This window comes from Centruroides vittatus, unplaced genomic scaffold, assembly GCF_030686945.1.
Source record: "Centruroides vittatus isolate TY-2023 unplaced genomic scaffold, ASM3068694v2 contig_651, whole genome shotgun sequence".
Taxonomy (NCBI): Eukaryota; Metazoa; Arthropoda; class Arachnida; order Scorpiones; family Buthidae; genus Centruroides; species Centruroides vittatus.
In genome coordinates, this window is record NW_027122405.1 from 981201 (window position 1) to 1008387 (window position 27187).

At 29.6% G+C, this 27187-nt stretch overlaps 1 protein-coding gene across 1 annotated transcript in view; it reads left to right on the forward strand.

Moving 5' to 3' along the window:
- The window catches only part of LOC136979889 (Kv channel-interacting protein 4), a 59541-nt gene that overhangs the window by 22993 nt on the left and 9361 nt on the right, over window positions 1-27187 (forward strand). The window contains exons 2-3 of the mRNA XM_067275913.1: window positions 11685-11754; window positions 12476-12546. Of these exons, the coding sequence (XP_067132014.1) occupies window positions 11685-11754; window positions 12476-12546 (141 nt within the window). The remainder of the gene's footprint in view (window positions 1-11684; window positions 11755-12475; window positions 12547-27187) is intronic.

Genomic DNA, 27187 nt, shown 5'->3' on the forward strand with positions numbered 1-27187 from the left:
ATTACTGGTTTATATATAATATGTAAGTTCCATTTGGTGAGCAATTGATCTGTCTATGTATATATAAAATTGAATTGACGCGTTTGTCTTTCTGTCTGTTCGTTTGTTCGAGTGTCACGTGAGAACGGCTGAACCGATTTGTACGAAACTCTGTACATATATTGAAGATTGTCCTGGGAATGATATAGGCTACTTTCGAATTCCCGTCTATACGAGTACTACGTAAGAACGGCTGAATCCTTCATAGGCTATATTTAGAGTAATTTTCGATTTAAAATTGTATTTGGTAGGATCTGTTATATCATAAGTTAATTATAAGTTAATATTCGGTTTCCGTAAATACATTTTTAAATGATATCTTTACTTAAAATATATCATTTTCTCGAGCGAAACCGGGTACTTCAGCTAGTACTTAGATAAATGAAGTATTTATCAATTGTTTAAGCTTTTAAAACTAATTTTATTACTTTCCCGACTGTATAAAAGGAGAGAAAGTATGGCAATTATTGGTGAAGAAATTTTCCCAAGATTTTTACACTTTTTCACTCGGGACCATAAAACGTAGAGAATGTATAAATGTTAGTATGTTCGTATGTGTGGGGGATCGACTTCGTTCACCCGATTTGGAGCTTAATAACTCTTACGCTTTTTGTCGAAAATTTCTAAAATTGTACAGGGAGATTTGTGTATTAGGGAGATTGATGCTATTAAACTTTGGTGGCTAAAGGTCAAGGAGATGAGAAAATACAGAGAGTAGTGTCATATCTCGAATGGGGTCAAACTTAATAAAGATTTTACTCGTTGTTAGCATTTACAAATTTTTAAAATAAAATTCATCTCCATTCTCAAAATTAAGCTTTTCGTCATTTTATAATGATTAATTATAAAAAGTTTTTGAATAAAATATCATAACAGATGGCGCCACAAACAAGTTTAAATTTTTTTTCCGGGAAAGTTACGCAACTCGTTGCTGGATTTTTAAAAAAAAAAAAATGTTATTCTTGCTTTCGTTTAAGGCTATTATCGTAGGCATCAAGAGAAAACTTTTAACATTTTTATTAGAATAAATGGAAATGGATATCGTTTTTTTTAAAGCAGATAGCTATATCAATATACTGTAACTTATATAAATTTTCAAGTCTAACGAAATTATTTCTGAATTCATTAGTTTTCTCTCAAAGCAAACAATATTTTCAAATCTATACCGTAATTAATTTAATTACAAGTAATTATAAGGAAAGAAGTGATGGAAAATTGAAAATTTTAAGTTAAGAAAATATGGTATTAAATGATACCATCGTTAAAAAAAGTGTTAAACTTTTTCGTGCCTAATAAATATTTTTAATAGTTTCGTCAAATTTCGCATTATTTTTATTGTTCCGAAGTGGTTACGCCGTTTGAGATAATGAAATATTTTATTTAATTACCACTCTAACTTTCTCACATAACTTTTCACATTATCACACTTCCAGCTGGTTGCATCAACGGAAACATAATTCTAATTGCTCTTCCCTTTAAAACGTATTGGAGAAAATTTTTAAAAATTTATTGTTACTATTAAAGATATACTTCCTCTGCAAAAATCCCGCCAGTGAACGAGTGTATAAAACCCCTGAATACTAGTAGTTGGTAATGGGTTCGCGCCTCACCAATGGACTGCCAGCATGCAGTTGTCCGGGTTTTCTTTACGTATCTAACATTTAAATAGGGATCCGTTCCCATAGAAAGTCCCCTTTTCATATTGCCTACGTGTTGCATTACTATATTCTATCAATTTAATCCTTACGAATTTATTTTCATACTTTAGTATCTGTAGAAATTGATGATCACCACTTTTTATCAATATCATATTATTACTTTCTTTAATAGATACAGATCTTACAAATTTGCAGGCATTTGCATTTGTGTTCGAATTCTGTTTATATGATACATATCGTGTCTTTATACAGGGTGATCTGATGGAATGGCCTAAGATCCTCAGACTTGATTTTTACTTGGGGAACACTTGAAGAGTATGAAAACCTGGTGAAAATATAAAGCATGGCCTACTTAAAGAAATGCTTTTAGAGTGTATTATGAGCGAATAACACTCGATACGTTAACACGAAATCTCCACTAATGAGGATGATTCATCCCTATGCTGTATCAATGTAAACGTATCCAAGTAGAGCATATTTTATCAATAATATGATCGTTTTTGAGTAGAGACCATTCATGGTGACTTTTGAATTACTCTATATGTATTAATTTACTTATTAAATTTCTACTATTAGTTCACAGTCTCCCTATATATATATATATATATATCTTGTTCAAATTTTTAATCGTTAATAAAATACTTTTTATTCATCCAGTCAAGTTCAAATACATTTTTTAAAACTTGTAGTGGATGACACTTGATGTTAATAGTTTTTTCAAATATTAATTCATTAATTAAATTTAATTATTGGTTAATATTAGCTGTGGTATCGAAGATGGTGACGGGGAATTTTTTCCCTAGATACTAGACCGCGACGGGGAAATTTTTTTCCCTACGTTCGAGATGGCCGCATTTCCGGTAATCTCGAATCAGATTATCGAGTGATAATCTGGAAGCAGATTAACAATGGATAATCTCGAAGTAGAATACCGAGTGATCTAAACGTTAGGGGGCGTACCCGTACTATCTGTCGCATTATGCAAATTAATAAATTTCCCCGTCACCGTCTAATATCTAGGGAAAAAATTTTTTCCGTCGCCATCTTCGATACCACGGGTAACATTAACCTAATTATTAATACTTTAAATAGAGTTTTAGCAGTCTGTAATAAAAATTGAAATCAACAGGCAGTAGCTCAATCGGTAAAATGCAAGGATTTCAGTATTTTTCACGTGAAGGTGAAGAATGCAAGTTCAATTCTTGCGAAAATCAATAAATTTTTGAAAATTTTTGCTTTAAGTAGACGTTTAATCCAAATGTTTTCGAGAGTGACTTAGCTGTTGTGGCTTAGAGGTTAGAATGAAGGATTTTCTCAAAAAATAAAATTGAAGAAATTTTATGCTTTGGGTTCAATTCCGATTTCTCTTTCTATTTTGCCACTTAATATTGTGATTCTGTCATATGTATATACATATTTATATTAATCTCAAGTCTAACGAAATTATTTCTGAATTCATTAGTTTTCTCTCAAAGCAAACAATATTTTATTTAATTATTATTTAATAATAAATTATTTAATAAAAAGTAACTAAAATAAAAGTTTTCTTTGTTGACCTAAGTAGGAATTGACTTTAAAATTTTTTTTTAATATTACTTGTTTATTAAAGTACAGTTAAACTTAACATTACGCAAAACAAAAAAACAATGAATTATTTACCTGATATTTAATATAATGCATAAAGCAAATGTTTAAGTTTTCTAATTAAACTAAGAAGATAAATTTATAAGTTAGAAAAATATAATTTATTATTCATTTACTCTTTATAATTTTAAGGTTTTTAAAATTATTTTACAAAGATCAACAGTTAATATTCAGTATTAACTTTAAAATAAAAAAAACATGTACAGTTTTATAATTTAAACTAAGTGAGAAACAATTTTTAAATCGTTAAATGGAAAAAAAAGGAAATTGTTTAACTTCTCAGAGACCAGACTACACATCACGGTTGAGCTGTTTGTATACAACCATTGGATACTATCCAAATGTTAGTCTGTTTTATTTGATGTTTTGTCTTTTTTCTGACAGATTTTCAGACTGTTGATAATGGATAAAACTTCTTTATCGCCATTTATTCATTTTTAATCTTAGTTATAATAAAATTAAATCATTAATTATATTAAATTTATCCGGAAACTTTAATTGTTTCTGATGTCTAATATCTCTTCACGGCGTGGGAATATAGTTTATAATTATTTTAGATTGCTGGACTTTTAATATAAGTTTATGAATATGTTATAAAATTAAGCACATGTTTATTTAAATAATAATTAAATTTAAAATAAAGAATAAGATTATGAAACTCTTCCTGAAACTATGAAAACTAGTGATTATTTATACAAAAATTAAAATATCTATTTACATACGAGCTTTGTGTATGTTCACGATTAATTCCTAAAATCTTTGACCAATCTGGTTACTCTCTAAGACCCTGCGGAAAATATGAGCTACCATGGAACCTGGACACTTCATCCCTTTGACACTATATGATAATTTTATAGAAATTGTATAGAGAGCAATCTAGACAGTCCCAAAGAGATTTATCAAAGGTAACTTTTAACGAAGACAGTAATGGGGTGGTTAAAAATGTCAAAAGTGGCTCCCCTTGCTACTAAAATTAGAACTAATGCTAGTTATTCTATCTAGAGGGGTAAGTAGTAGATGTACCCAATGTTATTCCGGGATTAAAAGTTAGAAGGACGAAAATTAAAATTTTGGTTATTTTTAGCGCAGAGTTTCTACGCTAGTAGTTATCTTTTTATTGTTACTCAACATTTATAAAGACGTTAAAACACTATTCAATACCTTAAATGGGATATCTGTTTCAATCTCTACTGGGAAACGTTAAACAGATATGAAAAAAGGATGAGGAAAATCCTTTGTTTGTACTTTTTCCGACAATACCTTTTGATTTATCATATCCGCCAACCTTTTTCTATTCCCCGAATTAGTTGAGTGTAGGAAGAAACGAGAATTTATTTGTTTATGAACTTTTGTCTTCTCAAACGGAAATTGAATTTTGCTGAAAATAACAAACTTTACAGTTATGTCAGGTGGGCGTTATTTGCTGAAAGAAGACGATGACCTTCGTCTTTCCAAACACAACTCAATGGATAATTTTATATATTCTCGGAATTTCGTCTCGAAAAATTACTTAAATACATTTGTTTATAGCAGACATTATGTGTATACAATTATATAATTTATTTATTTATTAATTAACTACAACTGCTTTAATTATCGGTAATAATGTTTCCAATCAAACTTATCAAGAAATTAAATATTTTAACTTAAATATGGATAAATGAAATGCTCAAAACATAAAATAAGACACAAATCAAGAATAGAATAGAATTAAAGTACACAATATATTATGTTGTAGTGATATGAATAGATCTTTCATAGAAATTTGATAATTTTGGTCTAGTTTAAGAGAAACCTTGATACAGCATCATCTTAAAATAAGCCATTCTCATTGTGGGCCGTGGACCCCCTGCGGTCGGAGAACTGATAGTTGGTCAAAGATGAAACAAATGAAAGGGGGAAGCGTGCAAGATTCAATTTTTTTTTTTTTTTTTTTCATTTTTGAACTTAGAGTGTTTGGAGGGGCTGATTTTATTCATTCACTTTAGAGCTTAATAACAATAACTCCTGTGCATTTTGTCGAAAATTTCTGAAATTTTGCACGGAGGTTGTATATTAGGGCATTGATGTTAAATTTTGATGGTTAAAGGTCGAGGGGGTGAGGAGGGGTCATATGTCATATTTCGAATTGGTCGGACCTAATGAAGATTTTACTCGTTATTATCTTTACAATTTCTTTTATAAAACTCATCTTTCCCGTCAAAATTAAGCTTCTTGACGTTTTTTAATAATTAATAATATAAAAAGTTTTTAAAATAAAATATAAAATTTCAATTATTTGAAGTTACGAAACTTATTGCTAGATTTTTTATTTCGTGAATGGAACTTCTAGAAGACTTATTACAATAAGCAATAGTGATAACAATATCTATGGTAGTTATACTAGATCCTAATAATTTACATTACTTAAACGTTTTTATACTGTTTTTTGAGTTCGGTGTATATATGTGTGTGTATTCCTAAGACGAATTCGGTACTAGGCCTACTTGAAAGTGACGGCCTCATTAGCCCAAAAATTTCAATAAAAAGATACATATAAAGAAAGTTAGTAATTATAATCAATTGAAGGACAGGCAAAGTCTTCTCTACTTTTCTCTACTATTCCTCAGTTGAGCCCTGTCGTTAGAGTATACGGTGACTGTGTGTTTTCAAAAAATTTCCTATTTGGATTCTGGATACATTTAATGAAACCTAGCGATGTTAAAGTTAAATTTAGTAAAGTTTAATAGATCTTCAAAGTGACACAATGATACAAGCAAAATTGACTCAATGTGACAATGATTTTTGGGTAAACTGAAGTAATCTAAGAGATTTCGTAAATTGTACGGAATAAAATTAGCTGAAATATTTTCTATTGCTTTTTTTGTCTATATTCTTGGTTGACGGTGGATTTAGCAAAGTTCTTCCTTAATGAAAACCAGAGACAGTGTACGTCACAGAAAGAGATCTTTAATCTGGAACCAGACGTAAGAAAACTTGCAGAAGAACGTCAAGCCTAAGGTTTCCTATTAAAAATGTGGAAATAAAATATTTTAAATTTATTTATAAATCTCCCTTTTTATCACTAATGTACTTGCTTTATAGTTTGATCGGTTTATTATTATATTTACTATTTATAGTAGAATACTCTTCTTATTTCATTTCTTTTGAGTTTCTTGTTTTCTAATTTTTATGTTCGTACTTATTTACCTAATGTTTGACATTACCTTTATTTTTTCTAAATTACTCCTGTATAAATAAAAATATATAGACTTTGGTTGTCGTTTATTCGTTTATGTATTTTTCAATTTCATCTGTAAAACAATAAGGAATCCGAAAATATGTCTACATTTTTAGATATTAATGAGAAATATGTATTTCAAGAAATATACATTAATTAAATATGTTAACGTGAATCATAATATGGTAATGGAAAGATGAGAGGGTCTGTGAAAATTGGGTAAAGCTCAAAGAAGACCAAGGCTGAAAAAAAAACAGTTAAGAATGACTGTCCTAAATAATGCCGTACTCGTACTTATAAATATTAAATAGGGAACTCTTCAGTATCTGTGCGATTTTGCATTGCAAATGGCAGTTATCACCAAATCACGACTTTTCAAACTCTCAAACTCAAAATCGCGTGTAGATTTCATTACTTTTATTGTTTGAGATACTTCAACGTAGAGTACACATTCGATTTAGTGTCAATTCAGAGTCACTAAATGAAAGTTGAATCGAATAATTCAATACAAAAAAAGTTATTTTTTAAAAGAAAATTTTCCAGGATATACTGTGATCTCAACACCCGATCGCCCCATTGTGGACATGGCTGAACCCACGATGCTATTGAAAAGAAGTCCTTTTACTGTTCGTAGGGAAAATCCTTTAAAAAAACTTGTATGTCTGTCTGTCCAAACACACTGTAGATGTAACAGTTCAAATTTAATATTGCAAGCAGTAACACTTTTATTTATAATTACAAATTATAATTTGTGTATCTAACTCTTGATACGTGTCAACTTCATTTTGTTTTACTGTCAACTTTTATATTCTGTAAATTAATTCATGTAGCTGTTTTAAGATTTGTTTTAAAACTCTAATTTTTAGAAAATTATAACTACTTTATTAGTATGCTGTGTTATTCTACTATAAAAATTTTAAAAATCTACATAAGAAAAAGGCAACATTATTCACCTTATGCGTAAAAAATAAAGAGAATATAATTGAAGTTCTACTGTATACTTTTTATTCAGATGAAATATAGGGATGTTATTCATTTTAATTACAGTTTGTTATCTGAAAAAGTAATCGCGTGTCCTCATTCTAGAATGGATTTATTCAAGATAAATTCTTTCATGAATGAGCGCATCGAGTTATAACGTGAGACGTGTTATAAATGAATGACAGAAACCGACCTCATTCGATATTGATAATAACACCACATGAAATATTTAATGTTAAATTGATTGCTCTTTGATGTATTGAATGGAATTTTTCTTTGTCGCCATTTTCCTAGAATATAATCCAGTTTATTGACGCTCTTTGAACAAAATGCTGTAAGAAAGAACAAGTTCAACAATATTTTCAATCGCTTCCGTCGCCTTTCTATTTTCTTTTTATTTCTATTTAAAATATTAAACATCTGCAATTGTTTACTTTTGTCCCATTCCAATGAATCAAAATTTTGTATTCTATATTCAAAGTCTCATTTCAAAAACATATATCTGTTTTTAAGTTACTAATATGCGTATACATATTTAGTCTAATTTATTATTTGAGCCATTAGAAATTTATCTATTAAAGAGCAAGAATTATTGTGACGTTGTCATAATGCTGGGCTGCAATTTTTAGTTATTTAATTTAAAATACATCTAGTGTTTTGCCCCTGTACATCGTGCTTTTCCTGATAACAACAGAGTCATACAGGCTCATCTATCTAATACCTTTCTGGAGAAAAGTTCGCATTAGTTAATCGGAACCTCCATATCTGGTCTCGACTTTTATTCATCTAACTCCGTTCTCGAGATTAAGGAAGGATAGACAAACAGACAGACGCCAGTGAGAATTTGCTTCAATTATCGAATTACTGCCAAAAAAAGATGTTTACACGCAGAGATAAATGCGTGTAAGTGCATCTTCACTTCCTAAATTAAAAGAACACCGAATATACTTGCTAGTTTTACTATAGACTACACGAAGTGTTATATAATACTTCATGTAGTCTATAGCCTATTTATACTTTATAACTACATCAAAATTTGTTTAATTGCATGCGATTATAAGCAATATAGATACAATAAAACTTGTGTAAACAGAAATCGCACGGTACGGAATATCTTTTTTTTTCGATTTGGCATATTTCCAGTTTGAACAGGTGTTTTTAGCATAGAAAATCGCTCCGTTTCAAAGAATTTTTTCCGTTTAGGATGGTTTTACTGTATTTATTCTCTTTGATTTTGTTTTGTTACATGAAGACAAATAATAAGTTTCCTGCAGTATTTTAACAAGTGTATGGAGTTGATAACTTTGATAAAAAAAAAGGTAAAAGTATTGAACTGAAGAACTGTTTTTCTGATTTATTTTTTGTATTTGACGAAAATTTTGACATCTGTCTAACCAAAATTACTCATATTTGACTATTAAATACATTAAGTACGCAACATTTAATTTATTCGAAGTAAATATAAATAATATTTTTAGATCCGAGACTTCATAAACTGTAGTTTTATTATATACAGTATAAATTCGTTAATCCGGCACCTCCGAAGAGTAGCCCAGATTTCGGAATTTTCGATAATAATTCGGTATGCTAGTATCTTAAGTATATAAGGCGACATTTTCGATAATCCGGCAGCAATCTGGTCTCATAGGTGCTGGATTAATAAACTTCTGCTGCATTGTTTTCAAGCTCAAAACTATAATTTGAATATGTAGCAAAGTGTAAGAAGAAAAATGACTTTCTACACTTTGTTATAAAGCTGCTACTATTTTTACGTCATGTTCTTTATTATTGATTACAAGTTTTATAATCATATGATAATGGCGTTTGCTTCAATGATTAAAACATGTATTTATAATGTAATTTACAAATGAAAATTCGTTAATCTCAATTTATATTGTATAAATTTTATGAGCTGATGCTTATGAATTATGTAAAAAAAACACCCCATATTTAAATACGGCGCTTAAAAGTTTTATATTAATTAAATAAATTTACATATAATGTATTTATATAAGTAATTGGCATATTAAATATTTATATAAGAAACATTCCGAGTCATTTTTCAGATGCCATTTTTAATTTAACACACCAAAAAATAAATTTATGGTTTTACAGCAGCCCAAAGGCATTAAAATAAATTTTCCTGCTTCGTTCTGAAACATGTAAAAATGTAATTTTATTTATTTTTTGATAATTTATAGCGAATTTAAGGAAATATTTTATTGGTAATATTAGTGTCGAGACGGGAATGTTTTTTTTTGTGGTTAATTGTGAAGTAATATCCACATGATTTCTATCAACTTATAAGTTATGTACGATGTATACATATATATGATGTCTTCTGAAAAAGTTTAGTATAAGTGTAGGATAAGTACAGGAGAGAATGGACCAGTTGAATCGCTAGAATGTGTTGGCGATGGTCATCTGTTCATGGTGGATGTGCATAATACACTGTTTTGTTTAGTGATCTTTACATAAGTATTTCAGCTAATACAAATCAGATGGATCAAAAGTTTTTTCATATTTTCGATGATAAGTTATCTGATAATATTTTTGAACCCATGTCTCATACAAAGTGTAAGTTATGTCAGTTAATCGTTGCAACGTGTCGTAATAGTTTCGGTTTCAACAGAAGTGTCATGGCAGTCTGGTCTATTTTTCCCTGACATTCGAGAGAGATGGATCATTTTTATATATTTGGGTTTGATACAGAAATAAGCAAAGTTGTATGTCTAACGTCAAACTACAATGCCGTATATACAGTACAATAATACCTTAATGATAAACAAATGGCAATAAATGAGTGTTTTTTTTTTAATATGAAAAACACCTAAAATGTACTATACCGGACAATAAGGTTTTATGATTAATGTTTTGTTTTATTTCTATTTTCATTTCAAGCTGGTCTATTTCTCGGTAGCATGGTCCAACTAACCCATAGTGATACGGGATAGATGGACCACTTGTATATATATATATATTCTTGTTAATTAATAAGAAATCTGTTTATATGTCTTTCACATTTATACTATTACTTATTGTTAGTATATGTCACCAGCATACTATAGTACAATTTTTTCATCAGTATTGCTATAAATTAGAGAAATATAGCAAATTTTAAAAAGGGGGTCCATCTCTCACGTATTTTCTAAATAGCATAATCGTAACTTATGTAGAAAAAATATTTAAATTCTCTTTTAATCATGAATTTATTGATTTGTTGAACAGGAAAAGTAAAATTATTTATTAGTTTTATTTTCCCGGCTCTTATAAATATATAACCGGTAAAGTATGGTGATCGGTCGAAAAATGACTTTCCCGATATTTTTACACTTTTGGACTCAGGGGACTTTGAAACATCGAGAAATGCGAAAAAAAAGTTTTTTCCGTATGTTTGTATGTTAGTTTGTCTGTGGCAAGACTGTTCATCCAATTTGAAGCTGAATAATTTCCGTGCCTTTTGTGGAAAATTTGTAAAATTTTGCGGGGAGGTTTCGGTGTTAGGAATATTGATACTATTAAATTTTGGTAGTTAAAGGTCGAAGGAGAGGGGAGATATGGATGTCATGTGTCATATCTCCAGTGGATTCGGACTTGTGAAGAATTTTATTCGTTGTTAGCATTTACAATTTTCTTTTACAAAACTCATCTCTACCCTCAAAATTAAGCTTTTTGCCGTTTTATAATAATTAATAATATAAAAAGTTTTTAAATAAAATCTCATAACAGATGGCGCCACACATAATTTTATCTTTCCGGGAAAGTTACGCAACTCGTTGCTGGATTTTTTGTTATTAAATGCATAATCTTAAACTTTAATGCATTAATGAACTTTATCGTAATCTATTGGTGCATGTTATAGTTAAAATCAAGCTATTATAATTCTAAAATTTTTATTAATTTGTAATATTTTATTTTTTGTAAATTATTTAAAAATTAGAAATGCTAAAAGAAATCACTAAGAATATAAATAAATATGCCTCTCTTTTAACGTAAAGATCGGTATTTTCTATGTGGATTATTTTCGTATTTTCTTTAATTTATGTTTGAATAATATCAATATATTTTTAATTATCAAATTAAATATTATAAGTTTACGTATTATTTTTAAACATGTACATGTTTTTAATGTATAATTTTAGGAATGTCCAACGGGATACGTCGAAGAAGATACGTTTAAACAAGTATTTGCTAGATTTTTTCCTTATGGTAGTAAGTATCCAATTTTTATTATTAATTAATAACGGTTATTGTTATTATTATTATACAAAAAATTTAAAAAGAAATAGTTAGCTGCTCACTGCTATTAAGAATTAAAGTCATGTATGATATCTACAAAGTCACATGATATTGAAAAATGCATTTTTCTTTTGGGTATTAGAATAAAACATGGAAAAGAATAAGCATTCTAGTGATAGAAAAATCTATTTTTTTGAAAGGACAACATTTGAAAGCCTGATTACACAAGTTCAATACGATTTGCATCTTCTACATCATACGAAAAAATTGGATTTTTACATTTCTGACTAGAATTAATGGTGACGTTATTTTAAAAAGTTACATTCTATATTATGCTTTACAATAGTCTTTTTCAGGAATAATACATAAATTTTAACATTTCTCTCAATTATAAACACGTGTGTCAGATATGTTCAATAGCAAAATAACTATTTTACGATAGAATTTTTGAATAAAAATGAAATACGACGAATGTATAAACATTTATATACTGAAAAAGTAGTTAAATTTACTATTCACAACGTTATATTTTATAAAACAAACGTGACGAAGAGTTGTTTTCATGACAAAGAAAACTTCAATAAAAATGTTATCCAACGACATTTTCAGAAAATAAAAGTATTTTTTTCCTTGAAATTTAAAGAGCACGACTTATTTCAATTCTCCTTTTTACTTTTATATATCTTTTCAACAGATGCCAGTTCTTATGCTCATTATGTCTTCAAAGCTTTCGATCATAACCGAAATGGAGCCATAACTTTCAAGGTAAGCCATTCCGAAAATATCGATTATTAAATCAAGATTCATTATTTCATTTAAAATTAAATAAACAGAGAATTGTTTTATTAAAAAGTTTCTAAGAAATTTACTTAGGGTTTCGTGAATGCGCTACTGGAATTTTCTAATTTCAATAACAATCACGCGTATACGTCAACAACACATGCATGTTTCTCGTGAGTTTATTTCATGTTAAAATGTCAAAAGTGGCACGAAAGATTCCTGTTCGTTATCATTCGATAGAAAGGAAGAAAAAAAATAGAATTTCATTCTACATCAATACAACTTCAATTCTAAAACTTGATCAACTTTTCCATTAGCTTTAATGTGATTTTTTTCCTTATCTTTATTATTTTCTTTGCGTGATTGAAAAACTTCCTATTCTTTTTATTTTGCTAGTGCATTTACTACATTAATCTTAATATCGACATTGTCATGTGGTAATTTTGAAATATGCATTTTTTCCCTTTATAATAATATATACAGCCCGACCTCCATTAACGGCCACCTTCCAACAACGGTGATTTCTAAACGGCGGCCATTTTCTTTCAGGATATTTTCGAAATGTATACAAAATAACCTCACGCGATGGCCATTATTTATATTTTTTCACGGGTTTGACCGCATGTTATTAATTTAAACTCTATTTACATCTTTATGTAATATTCTAATTTATAAATATGGCCGCTGTTTAAAGGTGGTCGTTATTAGAGGCTCCATTGTGTTAATAAATCGTTTATATTTTTAACAAAACATACTAAAAGTTCGATTATTTTTAGGTTAGAATTAAGTAATTACTAATTAATTAAATTACAGAATTTAGAGTTAATTTGGGATTAACGTGAACCTAAACATAAGAGTTAACTGTCGTGTTGGGCGAAGATTAATAATTAATAATATTAGAAAATACTTTTGAATTTAATTAAATAATTTAGAATGAACCAGTGGCCTAGTGAATAAGATACCATTTGAGCATTTAGTCGTGGGTTCGACCCTCATCAATGGGCTGTCTAAATGGAGTTTTCTGGGTTTTCTTCACGAGTATAACGCCTAAATACGGACCTGTTTTCCATAAAACATGTAAATAGGATCAATTTTTCCATAATGGCCCAGTTTCCCTTAAGAAACACCTAAAAGGGGCCATAGAAAGTCTTTCTGGAGGTACTTTAGCCTTGACAACACCCGTGTTTTGCGTTGCTTTTCCATCAAATTTCTTTTAAAAACTTTCACGTAAATTTACAACAGGTGCATCATCCATTAAATAATCAATTATTTAACGAATGATGTAACCTTTTCTGTATATTTGTACTAAACATTGTTTTTAAATTATTAACATTTAAAAAAAATATTTTTTTATATTTAATAAAATCTGAATATAAAAAAATTTCAGTATTCTCAATAAGAGGAATTTTATAATATTAATTTCGTATTATATAATACTGTATAACTATATTAAAATTTATTGCACGAATTGGTAATTAAACTTTAAAAAAATCTTTATATTATAGATATTTCCCCGTGTCATTTATAATTTAATATTTTTCAATAGATTTGCGTGGAATAATTAATTTCTTTAACAAGAATTAAGCTAATATAGAATTAGATACATACAGCCTTATTGCTTCTAATATCCTGAAAATATAAAATAGTATAATTTTAATTTAATGGCCATAAAAAATCTAGACCAAATATGGAAAAGCTTATCTTTTGATTCTGGACAGGAAGTCACGTGATTTTTTAATTAAAATATGATTAAAAATTGCAGCTCGATATTATGATGATGCCACAATAAATAATTGCTCGTGTGTCTTGTCGTAATTTTAAATATAATTAATATTGGAATAAATTAAATTTTTTTTTAATTAAACATTTATAAGAAAGGAGGAAATTACGTTTATAATATTGAATCTGTAAACTTGTATCTGGATAATTGACATAAGAAGAAATAATACGATTGAAAATTAATTTAAAAAATAAATAAAACACTTTAAATTTACTAAACTAATTAAATAAATAAATGCAGTCAAACCTCTGACAACGGTCACTGATAGGAATATAAAAAACGTTGTAAGACGAGGTATAATTAAACTATTAATGTTATAAAATAAGCTTGAAACCATTTGCGACACGATTTTAAAAAATATATATGTTGTGATGTGAATGAAAACTTTATGAACAATTGTCTTATATATATAAGACAATTGTTCATAATATATTATATATATATATATATGTAAGACAAAAATAATCTATATCTATATTTATATATAAGAATGGACGTGTTTGTGCCTATATTTTACTCTGCAGACAAAACTACATATCGCACATGAATGTTGTTTGTGTGTGATAGTAGTTCCAAGTCTCCCATCGTTTACTATGGTGGTTGCGTCTCGATAGCTATAAGGATGTGGGAGATATGGGGGTTGAAAGTTGTTGACTTCGAAAATGTGTGACGCTTCAATGAGAATGTTCCAGTTTTTTCTAGAATGTTCCAGAATTTTAAAGAAAGTTCTAAAATTTTCTGGAATATCGAAAGGTTCTCACACATATTCTCTGTCCTCACTCTCATTCTTCACCCCTACAACCTACCCCCTCTTATTTATTTTTAAATTAATATTACATTATAGAGGCGCGTGTATGTAAATTCCTTATAACTTCTGCAATTTTTATTCAATCCGGATGAGATTTTGCATATATTTGTTATCGTATATGGGTTTAATATTGTAAAACTGAGAGAAGAAAGTTTATACTCATTGAGAGATTTGAAGGTGTAGTCAAAGATAATGTCATTAGTCGAGTCGAGTATACACGGTTCGTCCGAAAACCGAAGAATGTTTTTACTTACGTCTACTGCTTCACGAAACATGTGGACCAATATCCTTTGATCTTCGAACAGTAGACGGTTATATTTGTGAAACGTATCGAGAAGCATGTTAGCGCCGTGGTTTGTTAGAAAATGATAATCATTGGGAGCAAGCAGTGAGAGAGGATGTACAAGTAGCAAGAGCAGATCAAGTGCGAGAACTTTTTGCAATAATTCTAACATCGTGTAATCCTTCAAATCCTAATATACTATGGTTGAAATATCGCAACAGCATGAGTGGCAAGATGTTAGCCAGAGGCGGAGAGACAATCCTCACTTGGATATTATTTTCAATGAAGATATTTATAATGAAGCCTTGATAATTTTAGAGAATCGATGTTTAGCAATGAACAATCAAAGTTTAGTTCAACTTGGAGTACAATCTCCCGTGAGAAGTGAGTTAGACATAGTTAGTTCTGAATTAACCAAAGAACTTAATTATAACATAGAAGAATTGCAACGTTACATCAGAAAAATGAACCAAAATTAACACAAACACAACGGATGGTATAACACGATAATAAATCGTATTGAAACAGATGAAGGGGGAATTATCTTTTTAGATGCACCAGCAGGCACTGGTATAACTTTTCTTATTAATTGGTTCTAGCTATTCGAGTGAAAAAGCAAATCGCATTAGCATTGGCATCATCCGGAATTCACGTTAATGAAAGGAGGGAAAATGGCACATTCTGCTTTAAAATTACCATTAAATGTAGCCGAACAAGAAAATCCAGTCTGTAATATAACAAGATCTGCACGTGGTCAGATTTTATTGCGATGCAAAATCATTATATGGGATGAATGTACAATGGCCCATAGAAAATCACTCGAAGCGCTAGATAGAACATTACAGAATCTTCGGAAAAATACAAGACTAATGGGAAGAATTTTATTTCTACTATCAGGAGATTTTCAACAGACGTAACCGGTAATTCCAAAATCAACACCGGCTGATGAATGTTTAAAGCGATTATTGTTTTGGAATCGTGTTGAAAACTTATCATTAACAGAAGATATGCGTGCAATAATTACAGGAGAACAGAGAACTAGTGATGTAACGAATATTTGGTTACTACCCGGTATTCGGCCTATTCGGCCTATTTTTCACTATTCGGCCGAATACCGAATACCTAAAAACAGGAGTAAGAAATAACAAAAGCACAGTAAATTAATCATTTTTGTAACTTTTATTAATGCTGAACATTAAACTATAATTATTAAAGTTAATAAGAAATAGCATCTAACTCTAGTATTAAATTATTTCGTAGTTAAATATATTATAACCTTTATCTAGCCCGATATCTTATGGCATTGATGGCGTGTTGGTTAGAATGTATCGGGCATTAATGTTATTGTTTAGTTAATTATGTTATATTCATATTCGCGTATATTTTAGTATTTATATGATATATTTGAACTGTTCCACAACTGGGGAGAAACTAGACCATATTGTGTCACCACAAAAGTATATCCTAGGGTACTATTCAGTCTACACATACGCAGTAAAAACAAAATTTTAGTGTTTAATTAAAGAGTTAAAATGATCGAATGATTGCAAATAAAATAACTTATAAGTTATAACTTACATCTAAATATCAACAACTGCCAAATCATAGCGGGCTATTTACGGCTATTACATAAATTATAAACCAATTTGGCACTAGAGGTAGACGTTAGGCTCCATCTCATATTAACTTTAATAATTATAATTTAATTAATTAATTTAAATAATTTAGACCTAATGGAAGAAAAAATCGTAGTGACAGCGGGCCAATAGAGGGCACGGTGAGCGATCTTTGCCATAATGCGGTTTGCACGCCAATTTTCGTAGTGCGTTAATCAAGCCGAATAGTTTGGCCGAATATTCGGCCATTCGGCAACGCTCCTAGCCGAATATTCGGTATTCGGCTGAGGCTGAATATACTATTCGTTACGTCACTACAGAGAACACAAGCATTTGCCGAAAATCTTTTGAAAATTGGAAATGGCGCCTTGATCCACACTCTGGTAAATTTATTTTAACAGAACGATTGTGCAACGCGGTAGATACAGAAAAACAACTTATCGAAAAGATGTATCCGTGTATAGAAAGAAACTATCTGGATAAAACATGGTTGTATGAGCGAGCGATTTTAGCTACAAAGAATAATATAGTGCAACAAATAAATGAAAAGATACAGAATATGTTACCGGGGAAACAGAACTTTTCAACAGAATTTTTAAATTCATTAAATCCGCCTGGTATGCCTTTGCATATATTGAAGCTAAAAATAGGATCGCCAGTTATACTATTACGAAATCTTAAATCACCGAAATTATGCAATGGCACAAGATTATGCGTAAAACAGCTACTTGACAGTAATCCTAACCGGCAAAGAAAAGGAAACTCGGTTTTCATACCAAGAATCTCATTAATTTCAAATGATTTGCCATTATGTTTTAAACGATTACAATTTCCAGTGAGATTAGCTTATAGTATGACTATCAATAAGGCGCAAGGTCAAACATTCCAATATTGCGGAGTTAATTTGAAAGAATTCTGTTTGGTCACCTTAACCGCTGACCCAAATGGCCCAAGTGGTTAAAGTGTCGTCCTATCTCTCTGGGGGATCCGGAATCGAATCCGAATTTGGCGAGGGACAGGGCTACGTCCCTCTTCACCCGGTCATTCTATTATGGACCTGACCGAACCCACAATAGTATGCCCTCGTGGTGTCCACAGGACGGTCAAAAATGAGTCTTAAAAACCATAAAATTATTTTCATTGTTACTTTCCCCGCCGTTACAGAATATAACATAGAGTAAATATGTGATTAGTCAAATTATGACCCCTCCGTTTGTTTTGCATTTCTCTATGTTTTGACACTCCGAGATCCGAAAATGTATAAAAACCTTTGTAAAATTCTGTGTGTCGATGCTTGTTTTGTATTATATCTTAAAACCGGATAGACCAAAATCTTTGAAAATTAGCAGGTTTATTTTTATGTATGGGGCATTGATGTTGTCAAATTTTGGTGGTTAATGGGGAAAGGAGTGGGGGATAGGAGAGGGTCATGGTTTATATCGTAACGTATCAGACTTAATGAAAATTTATATGAAAATCGGGATCAGTTAGGGAAAGCGTAGGGAAAGAAGGCCCGATTGCGTGTGTAATAACTTCCTATCTGGACCGGAAGTCACGTGATTACTTAATTTTTTTTTGAAATTTCTTTAACGTCATTTGTACCCATATTAACGTAATATTTGCCATTTCAAATATCCTAAACTCATCAATAAATAAGAATTTACTTAAGAAATAAAAATTGTTTGTTCCTAAGGCAATTTTTCTTGTTTAATATTAAAGAAAAAATTATATAATAAAATTCTTAATATAATTTAATTAAAGATAAAATTAAGAATAAAATAATAAGGCAATAAACGTTATAAAATTTCGAATTACAGTGAAATTTAATGATAAATAACCTATTAAAATTTAATTAAATTTACGAAATTTTATTGATATATATATATATTAATTATTATTAGTAGTATATAATTTATAGATTGTGATTATCTTAGATAATGACAGCTCCAGTTAAATTTTATTACCTGATATTATATTTAATAATATAATCATTAAATTATAAATGTTATGTTAATAATTAAGTACTGTTTTCTGTTTTAAGTATTTTAAATATGATTATCCTGAAATTAAATTATAACTCAAAAGTTTCTTATTGTTTTGTCAGTTGGTCATCAAGAAAATAGGAGGGCTTTTTATGGTAATCAAATTAACTTGATGATTTTATTGTGACATAATTAATTACATAATACATAAAGCAACTAACTTAATTCATTGATTATAAAAGTATTTTACACATTAATTGCCGAAGAAACTTTTACATTATATAGATAAACAGACCAAGAAAGACTTTTGCATAACAAATTATATCAAAAATTTTGTCTAAAATCTTAGTAAAAATTTTAAGGAATATAAAGACGAAACGTGTTCAATATAGAACAATAATAATAACGTAAATATATTTACAGTGCTATATTTGTGTTATTTAGGCTTATATTCTTTATAGTAATGTGTGCATTGGCGTAGCCAGGGTTTTGTTATAGAGGTGGCCTAGTAGAAGCTGTAATTTTCTGGGGAGGAACACCAGGTTAACTGGGGGGCCGTGCTCACCCATGCCCATTCCTGGATACGCCCATGAATGTGTGATATACACGGTGGCTCTAAACCCACAATTCGAATTACAGTGTAATTTAATGATAAATAACTTAATAAAATTTACGAAATTTTATCCATAGTTTATCATTCCCAATATGCAGTCGTTCAAAATCGGTTTTAACCGTTCCTAAAATAATCTAAACGAATATATATTGGTTAGCTAACTTTTGAATCATCCTTGATAATCCACATCATATGCATATATATTAGTTCTGTATATTCTAGATACGATCAACATCTAGGCCAGCTGTTCTCAACCTTTTTTAATGTAGCATTAACCCATGTTTCTTGCGTACTCCTGAGAGTACGCGTATCACCGGTTGAGATCTACTGATGCGGGAAAGACTTTATATAAGTAAGCAACATTTAGTTTAATATAATTTCAAAATATCTTACAATAAGTTATAAATAAAAGTAATTCCTCCTAAAACTTTGCATTGTATCTGCATATTATCGAAACTTCAGTAAATTAGTATTATTGTTGCAAGACTTATTACGCTTCAATTCATTTTACCTAAATTATTAATAAACGGTTCATTAAACTTTTTATGCTGCATTAAAGTTTCTATTTTAATTAACTATATTAATTAAAATGAAAGTATTAACATAAAGATAACAAAGTGAATCTTCCATGTAAAATACAAACTCGATACTGCTCGATGCACTCTTATTTTATGCAGGTTTGAAACGAAGCAAACCTGCATAAAATGATAAAATATAATTTTAATGATAAATAAACGTGTAAAAATTAAAATAAAGCGTTATATACTCGCTAATAATTTAAACAAATTAAAAACTCGCCTACAACTTGACGACTTATTCAAGAAATAGGAAGTTATAAATATTGATCGTTGCAAAACTTGTTTGTATAGGCATATTTACTGTAATAAACAGGTTATCACAGGTATTCAATCTTACTGCAATCGAACCTTTAATAACGGTCACCTCTAAATAGCGGCCATTTTTTCAGAAACGTTTTTTTAAAATACGTAATAACCTGCAAACAACGATTACTTCAAACAAAGGCTTTTTTACGTTGCCGTAAGTGGCAGTTGCTCAGAGGTTTGATTGTATATAACTCAAAATGCAAGTAAATTATTATTACAAATAAAATTAAATATTTTTTTCTGTCAATAATTTAAAACAATATGTTAATTTTAATTTGTATAAAATCGAAATTGTTAATAAATTAGCCACTGTTTAAGCATTAACGGAACATATTCCTCTGAATTTTTAATGTGTTTCTACGGGAAAATTGTTTTTAATTTGGTGAAATCTTTATTTATTCGCGTTCTAATCCAATAATACTTATAATATTTATGTAAATAATTAGTTTTGTACGAAGCAAAAATTCTCTATAGTCTAATATAACTAAACATAAATTAAGTATAAAACTAGAGTTTTATGTTTAATTTCTAAGTAAATTTCATGCATGTTGTTTCTCAAATTTAAAAATAAATTAATTTATACAGTCAAAAACCTCTGAAAGGCGACCACTGACAAGAACATAACAAGTGGCCGTTGTTTGGAGGTTATTTTGTATGCATTTCAAAAAGAAACATTCCTGTAAAAATGACCATCGTGCGCAAATTGCTACTATTGCAGGTTTGATTCTATATGGTTATTATTGAATTGATATCTGATATTTATTATTCATGTTACTAATATAGTTTAATTAAATGCATCAATACCATAGTAACCTGTAGATGCATATGCAAAGTTAGATTATAGACAAACGATATATACAAAATGTAAAATAATTATTTGCAAGCAAATTATACAATTTTAATATAAAACTTGTAATTTAATGTTTTTTTTACGCTAAAGATTAAAAATTTGTTTAATAAATAAGCAATTTATTGTATATAATCAGAAACGACGTAATATATAATTTTAAATGTCACATTTACTCCGTTCTCGAGATTAACGAAGGATAGACAGGCAGACGAACGACAATCGTAATGTATAGGACTGTATAGCCCAATAATTACTGTTTTCTCTCATAGTATGCAGATAATATAGTTAATTTATAAATAAAATTAATGGTTGAGTATATTAATATGCAGTCTATATATTATAAATAGATATTGTAAAGATTTGTAATCTGTTTTTAATTAACTTCAACGAACGACATAAAAATTATTTTTAGTACTGAAAACTCATATAAGCATTTTTTTTCTATTAAAAAATGTTAAGAAAATTTTTAAATATGAGATTTCATAAATCTTCTTCTCATTTCCTGTTGTCGTGCTGTAGATTAGCATTCAAGTTTACTTGATTTATATGTAAAAATTATCTATATATGCGTATAAAATTTTCATTAATTTTTAAAATATTTTCGGTATATTTTCAACGATAACACCAGATCGATATCCGGTTTGTTATTTATTGCAGTCTCCGTTATTAATTAATGAAAAATGTGGCTTAGGTCAAATCTCTTCTATCATACTAACGCATGTTAAAAAGCGTTTTGTCACTTCTCCAGTCATCTTTTACACACTAAAATTGGAGAGAAGACGTTTGTTTCTTCTTTAACTATCGCAAATTTTGCATTAAAAACAGCGTAAACGTAAGGTCTGTCCTTATTTTTAAGCTTTAGTTATACAAAATTTTCGTAATTTTTAACTCTTTTCTTACGTGAGAAAACTTTTCTTTTTTAATTTCAAATGGACAAAGCAATTTTATCCCAATCCTTCCATTAAAATAACGCAACCGAGTGTGAAAACGTCAGTGTACGCCCATATAATATTAAATGTTAGGTAGCGCTAAGGGATCGATTGTAGTACATTTTTTGGGGCGTTTCCTCCTTGCCAAGATTATATCAACTTCTATCTTTCAACTCTGTAGGATCATATCAACTTCTATTGTCCCTCTTCCAATATAGTCAATCGCAGAAACCAGACTATCAACCTTCCATTTTTATCGATGAAATTCCTCTTTATTCCACAGCTTCACTTTAAACCAAGGATATACAAGATAGAAGAATTGAAGTGCCATTCTGATGGACAAGAAGGAAGAAATTCGACCGAAACGAAAGAAAATATATTGAACGACTGAAACAAAAAAGATATTGCATAAAAAACGTAACAGAAAATTGAATTATGTTGAATTATTTCAAACATTTAACAACTTAAACACGACATTACTAGATTTTATTTGCAGTTCGATTTATAAACATTATATAAAGTGTCTGATTAATTAATAAAAACTGTAATTCTTATTTACATATTCTATAGAAAATTTCAGAGTAATTCGGTTCATAATTTAAAAGATAATAATAATTTAAGCTTTAAATAAGACAAATAACTAGTACGGTTTATAATTAAAGTAGCGTGTACAGAAGGGGAGAAGAGACATTGTCCTGTTTAATTTAAAATCCAGAAAACCCTTACTTTGCGATCACCAATGGTTCCGAGCGAAAGTAATTTTTATGAGGTGTTAGCCTATACTTAATAGTTATTTATAAACACATTTTCTAATACAAAAATGTGTCTAACATTCTTTATATGTGCATAAGTCATTAGAATTATATACAAAAAATATTCATAATGCTCCCGTTACGATGATACCTGCATATGCCACTGTTAGTAATTATCGTGTTAAAATATTATAATTACTATAGTATAATACTTTAAATTTATATTTAAACGAATGAAAAATAAAATAAAAATTAAAAAATGTAGTTGAAGATGTTGACTTTCCTGCTAGAAATCAGAATATTTTGCGATAAGTTGTTTACTACTGTACATTTCTGACTTATTTGTTTATTTTTGGTGATAATATTTAGAGTTTGTCTTTCGATGGGATTTATACGAATTTACAGGACTGAAAGATGAAACTCGAGAGAGAGATTTTTCATATGCATGTACTGTACAAACACACTCACACAAGAAAAACTTTTACATTTTCTCTTTACATTAATCAAAGAAAGTTAGAAAGTATTATATTTTTATTTTAAAATTATAAAAAGCTTAAGCATATTTATTTCAAACTGAAAGATACAAATACTTTATTAAATATACATCTGTTAATATTTTTATCTAAAAATCTTTAGCTGACCACAACTATAAAATTTATTATTCATTAAAAAGAGTTAAGAATTTTTGAAATATTTTACTTATAAATAAGGTAAAAAAATTAAAAAAAGTATCGGATTGAAATTAAAATATTATTATTTCCATTCTTTTCTTTTAAATTTTAATTTGGAAACGAATAATAAAAATAATTAAATGAAAGAAGACGAAGAAAATTTCAATTCTTTATTAAATTAAAATAACACGAAAGAAATAAAAAAATAGATGAATAACTTAAGTGATTACAATATTAATATCGAATTAGTGTTTTTTAATGATAATTTGAATTAGAATTTATTAGAAATGTAAGAACTTATTAAGATACAAATACACCTGAAAGTAACATCTAGGACAGTTGAGAGGGGGAGCTAGGGATTTTTCCCCGGATTCGGAGAAAACTTAGAGGCACGTAGTGGTTCCCTTCCCTATAAATTAATGCCGTTTTTACTAACAAAAATAAAAGCTTTGCGACTGCTTTTTATCAATAAAGAAACTTTCTACATATTTCACTTGTTCAAAAAAATGGCAAAACAGGTCTGTAAAGAGGCAAAAAAGGGCCTGCTTCTGATTCCATACAAGCTATCTACGACCCTTCTAACATCTTAAATACAAACCTCCTTGGAATAGTTGATTTTACACTAATTTAATTTGACGGCCGGATGACCGAGTATGTTAAATCATCAGCCTACCCTCCGGAGAAGCCGGGATCAAATTCCGGCGAGCAACCACGTAAGAAGAATTTCCTGGGAATTTTTCATGGGTTGGTGTAACCCAATTACTCAAACTTCATTCCTCAACACCCGGTTGCCCCCATTATAGGCTTGACCAAACTCGAGATGAATATAAATAAAAGTCCCTCTTAGTACCTACAGAGTAGAATGGATAAAAAATAAGTTATTACGATGCAATTTTTAAAAATTGTAGACGTATAAATTTCCCACTGTCGCCCGTCTGCCTGTCCCTCCTTAATCTCTAGAATAAATTAGAATCCTTAATCTGAGATAAATGAAATTTAAGATCATAGAAAGCTTGGGACAGGAGGTCCAGCAAATATAGTTAATCTGGACCTCCAGTCCCAAGCTTTCTATGATCTTCCAATAAAAACCGGAAGTCACGTTATTTCAATTCAAATCTTTCCCTTTGAAAGCAGTTAATAGATGACCGGCACAACTCTATTGTTAAAGGAAAAGTATGATGTACAGGGGCAAGCCACTGCTAATTTGAGGTGGAAAGCATATATTTTAATTAAATAAATTAAAAATATGATTAAAAATTGCAACTGACAGACGGGCGGACGACAGTGGGAATTTATAGGTCTACATTTTTTCAAATTGCAGCGCAATTAGTCTCATAATTCTGATAATGTAAATTACTTAGCGCCAATGCTTACCATAAATTCTCATAAAGAGAAGTGGGAATTCACGTTTCATGGTAGCTTATATTTTCCTGGGGATTCTAGAGTAAATGTGAAAAATTTGGTAGGAGTCAGTCAAACGGTTTAGGAGTTAATAGGGAGCTGAAATCAGGGGAAGGGTGTTCGAGGTTTTATAGTGGCCTATATTTTCCTCAGAGTCTTAGAGAGTAACTATGAAATGTTTGGTGCAAATTTATCAGGGCTTAGAATCGTATAGAGAACAGACAGAAAGCATTCTGTTTTATATATAAACTTGTTAAATCAATATTACATTTTAGCACTTATTATAATAAATGTAGATATCAATATTGAAAAATAGATTTTATATTGAAAACGTTTTAGTTTTATTATTTAGATATACATTGCAATTATTGTATTTAATGAATAAGTAATGAGAAAAATGGAAAGAAAATATTAAATAATTAACTTCGAGTAAATATATATTAGTGATAATTTTTGCATATATTATTTTATGTCAAATAATTAATAATTTTCTTGTCTCATCATTCATACAAAATACCGTGAGAGAAGATTTTCATTGACCTGCTACCACTAAAGATCTAATTTGAACAAAGAATGCATTTAACGCTTTAAAATCGTTTGTTAACACCACACAAGTTCAAAACCACAGTTCCGTTATGGCTGACGAATTGTTATTGGCTTCCATATGTTTGTAAATACTGCCAAAGAATTGTATCACTTTTCACGTTTCTTTCTGTAAATTCCTAAGTTAATTTTTATTCAATTATTGTATTTAAAATTTAAAATTTTAATTTTAAGTTCTATATTTCTTTGTTACTGTCTCTAGATATGAAGGAAACAGGCTTATTTCATTGTAAATACTAATTGTTATCTCTTGTAAACAAAGTTTTCTTATGATTCACCATATCTGCTCAGTACCCTACTGGAATCGTTCCTCTTCCTCCTCTTTCTCATTCCTTTCTCTCTTCCTTCCTTCAGTGTTTTCTTACTGATATTAATACTGAAAAATACAAATTTATGTATGTAATTAACTTTTATTTTTTTCTCTATGCAGAACTTCAAATAATGACATTTATTTAAAATAAATCAAGCCTCGAAAGCTTCTATCTAATTTTCCAATATTTTCTACGCCCAGTGAAATTGAAATTGTCAATAAGAGAAAGTGCAAGTTATATGAACGTTATGAACAAAACTGAAAAACAGATAAATAAGTCATGATACAATTATAAAAGCAAAAGAAAACATTTATTATGCACAACAATGGGTTATATGATTATACTATCAATAATATGGAATTGCTATTTTTTTGACAATGCATTGAGCGGTATTGAGCCGAAACGATTTCTAAGAAACCTGTTAAAGAAGAGCTACTGTTGTCTGTGCTGGTTGAATCTAAGCTTATAGGTAACTCTCATGGTGTCCCAGACACTTTCTCTTGGGGATTATTTTGGGAATTTGGCAGCTCAAGGTGGCATATTGGCACCTCGTAGACATTCCCATGAGATGTTTAACGTTATCAACACAAGCTACTAACGGTAGTATTACAAATTCTAAGATTTCATTAACGTAATCTGGCGGCGAGCTGTTAAATTTTCTGCAATACATACCAGACTGGCATGGCTATCACAGCTGATCAATCTTCAGACCAAATTCCTGTGTTCGGGCAGTGCCGTTCGACACAGAGAATTGATTGTCCCGTTCACTATGTATTTAGCCAAAGGGCTTCCAAGTAGAAGTGGGATGGAGACGTGATACAATTCTGCATTTCAGGTTTCTCAGGAACAGCATCAATCTAAGTGATGGGTTGAAGTCGGTGCTTGGCAGCGCAACGGGCAAACCCGATTCTGCAAATCGATCGGAAATTGTGGTCAACTAATGTCACTTATCACCACTCATCTGATAGTAGATATAGTGGTTGTAATAATTAGCTAGGATTTGTTGCTGAATTACACTGAATGATTGCCCTATACGTTCCACTTTCGACTTTACGGATATGGGGGACATCTCTCAAGCATTTCTGAATACATTGTACTATTATCCCATTTGCATATGTTCCTATATCACTCACGATAGTTAGC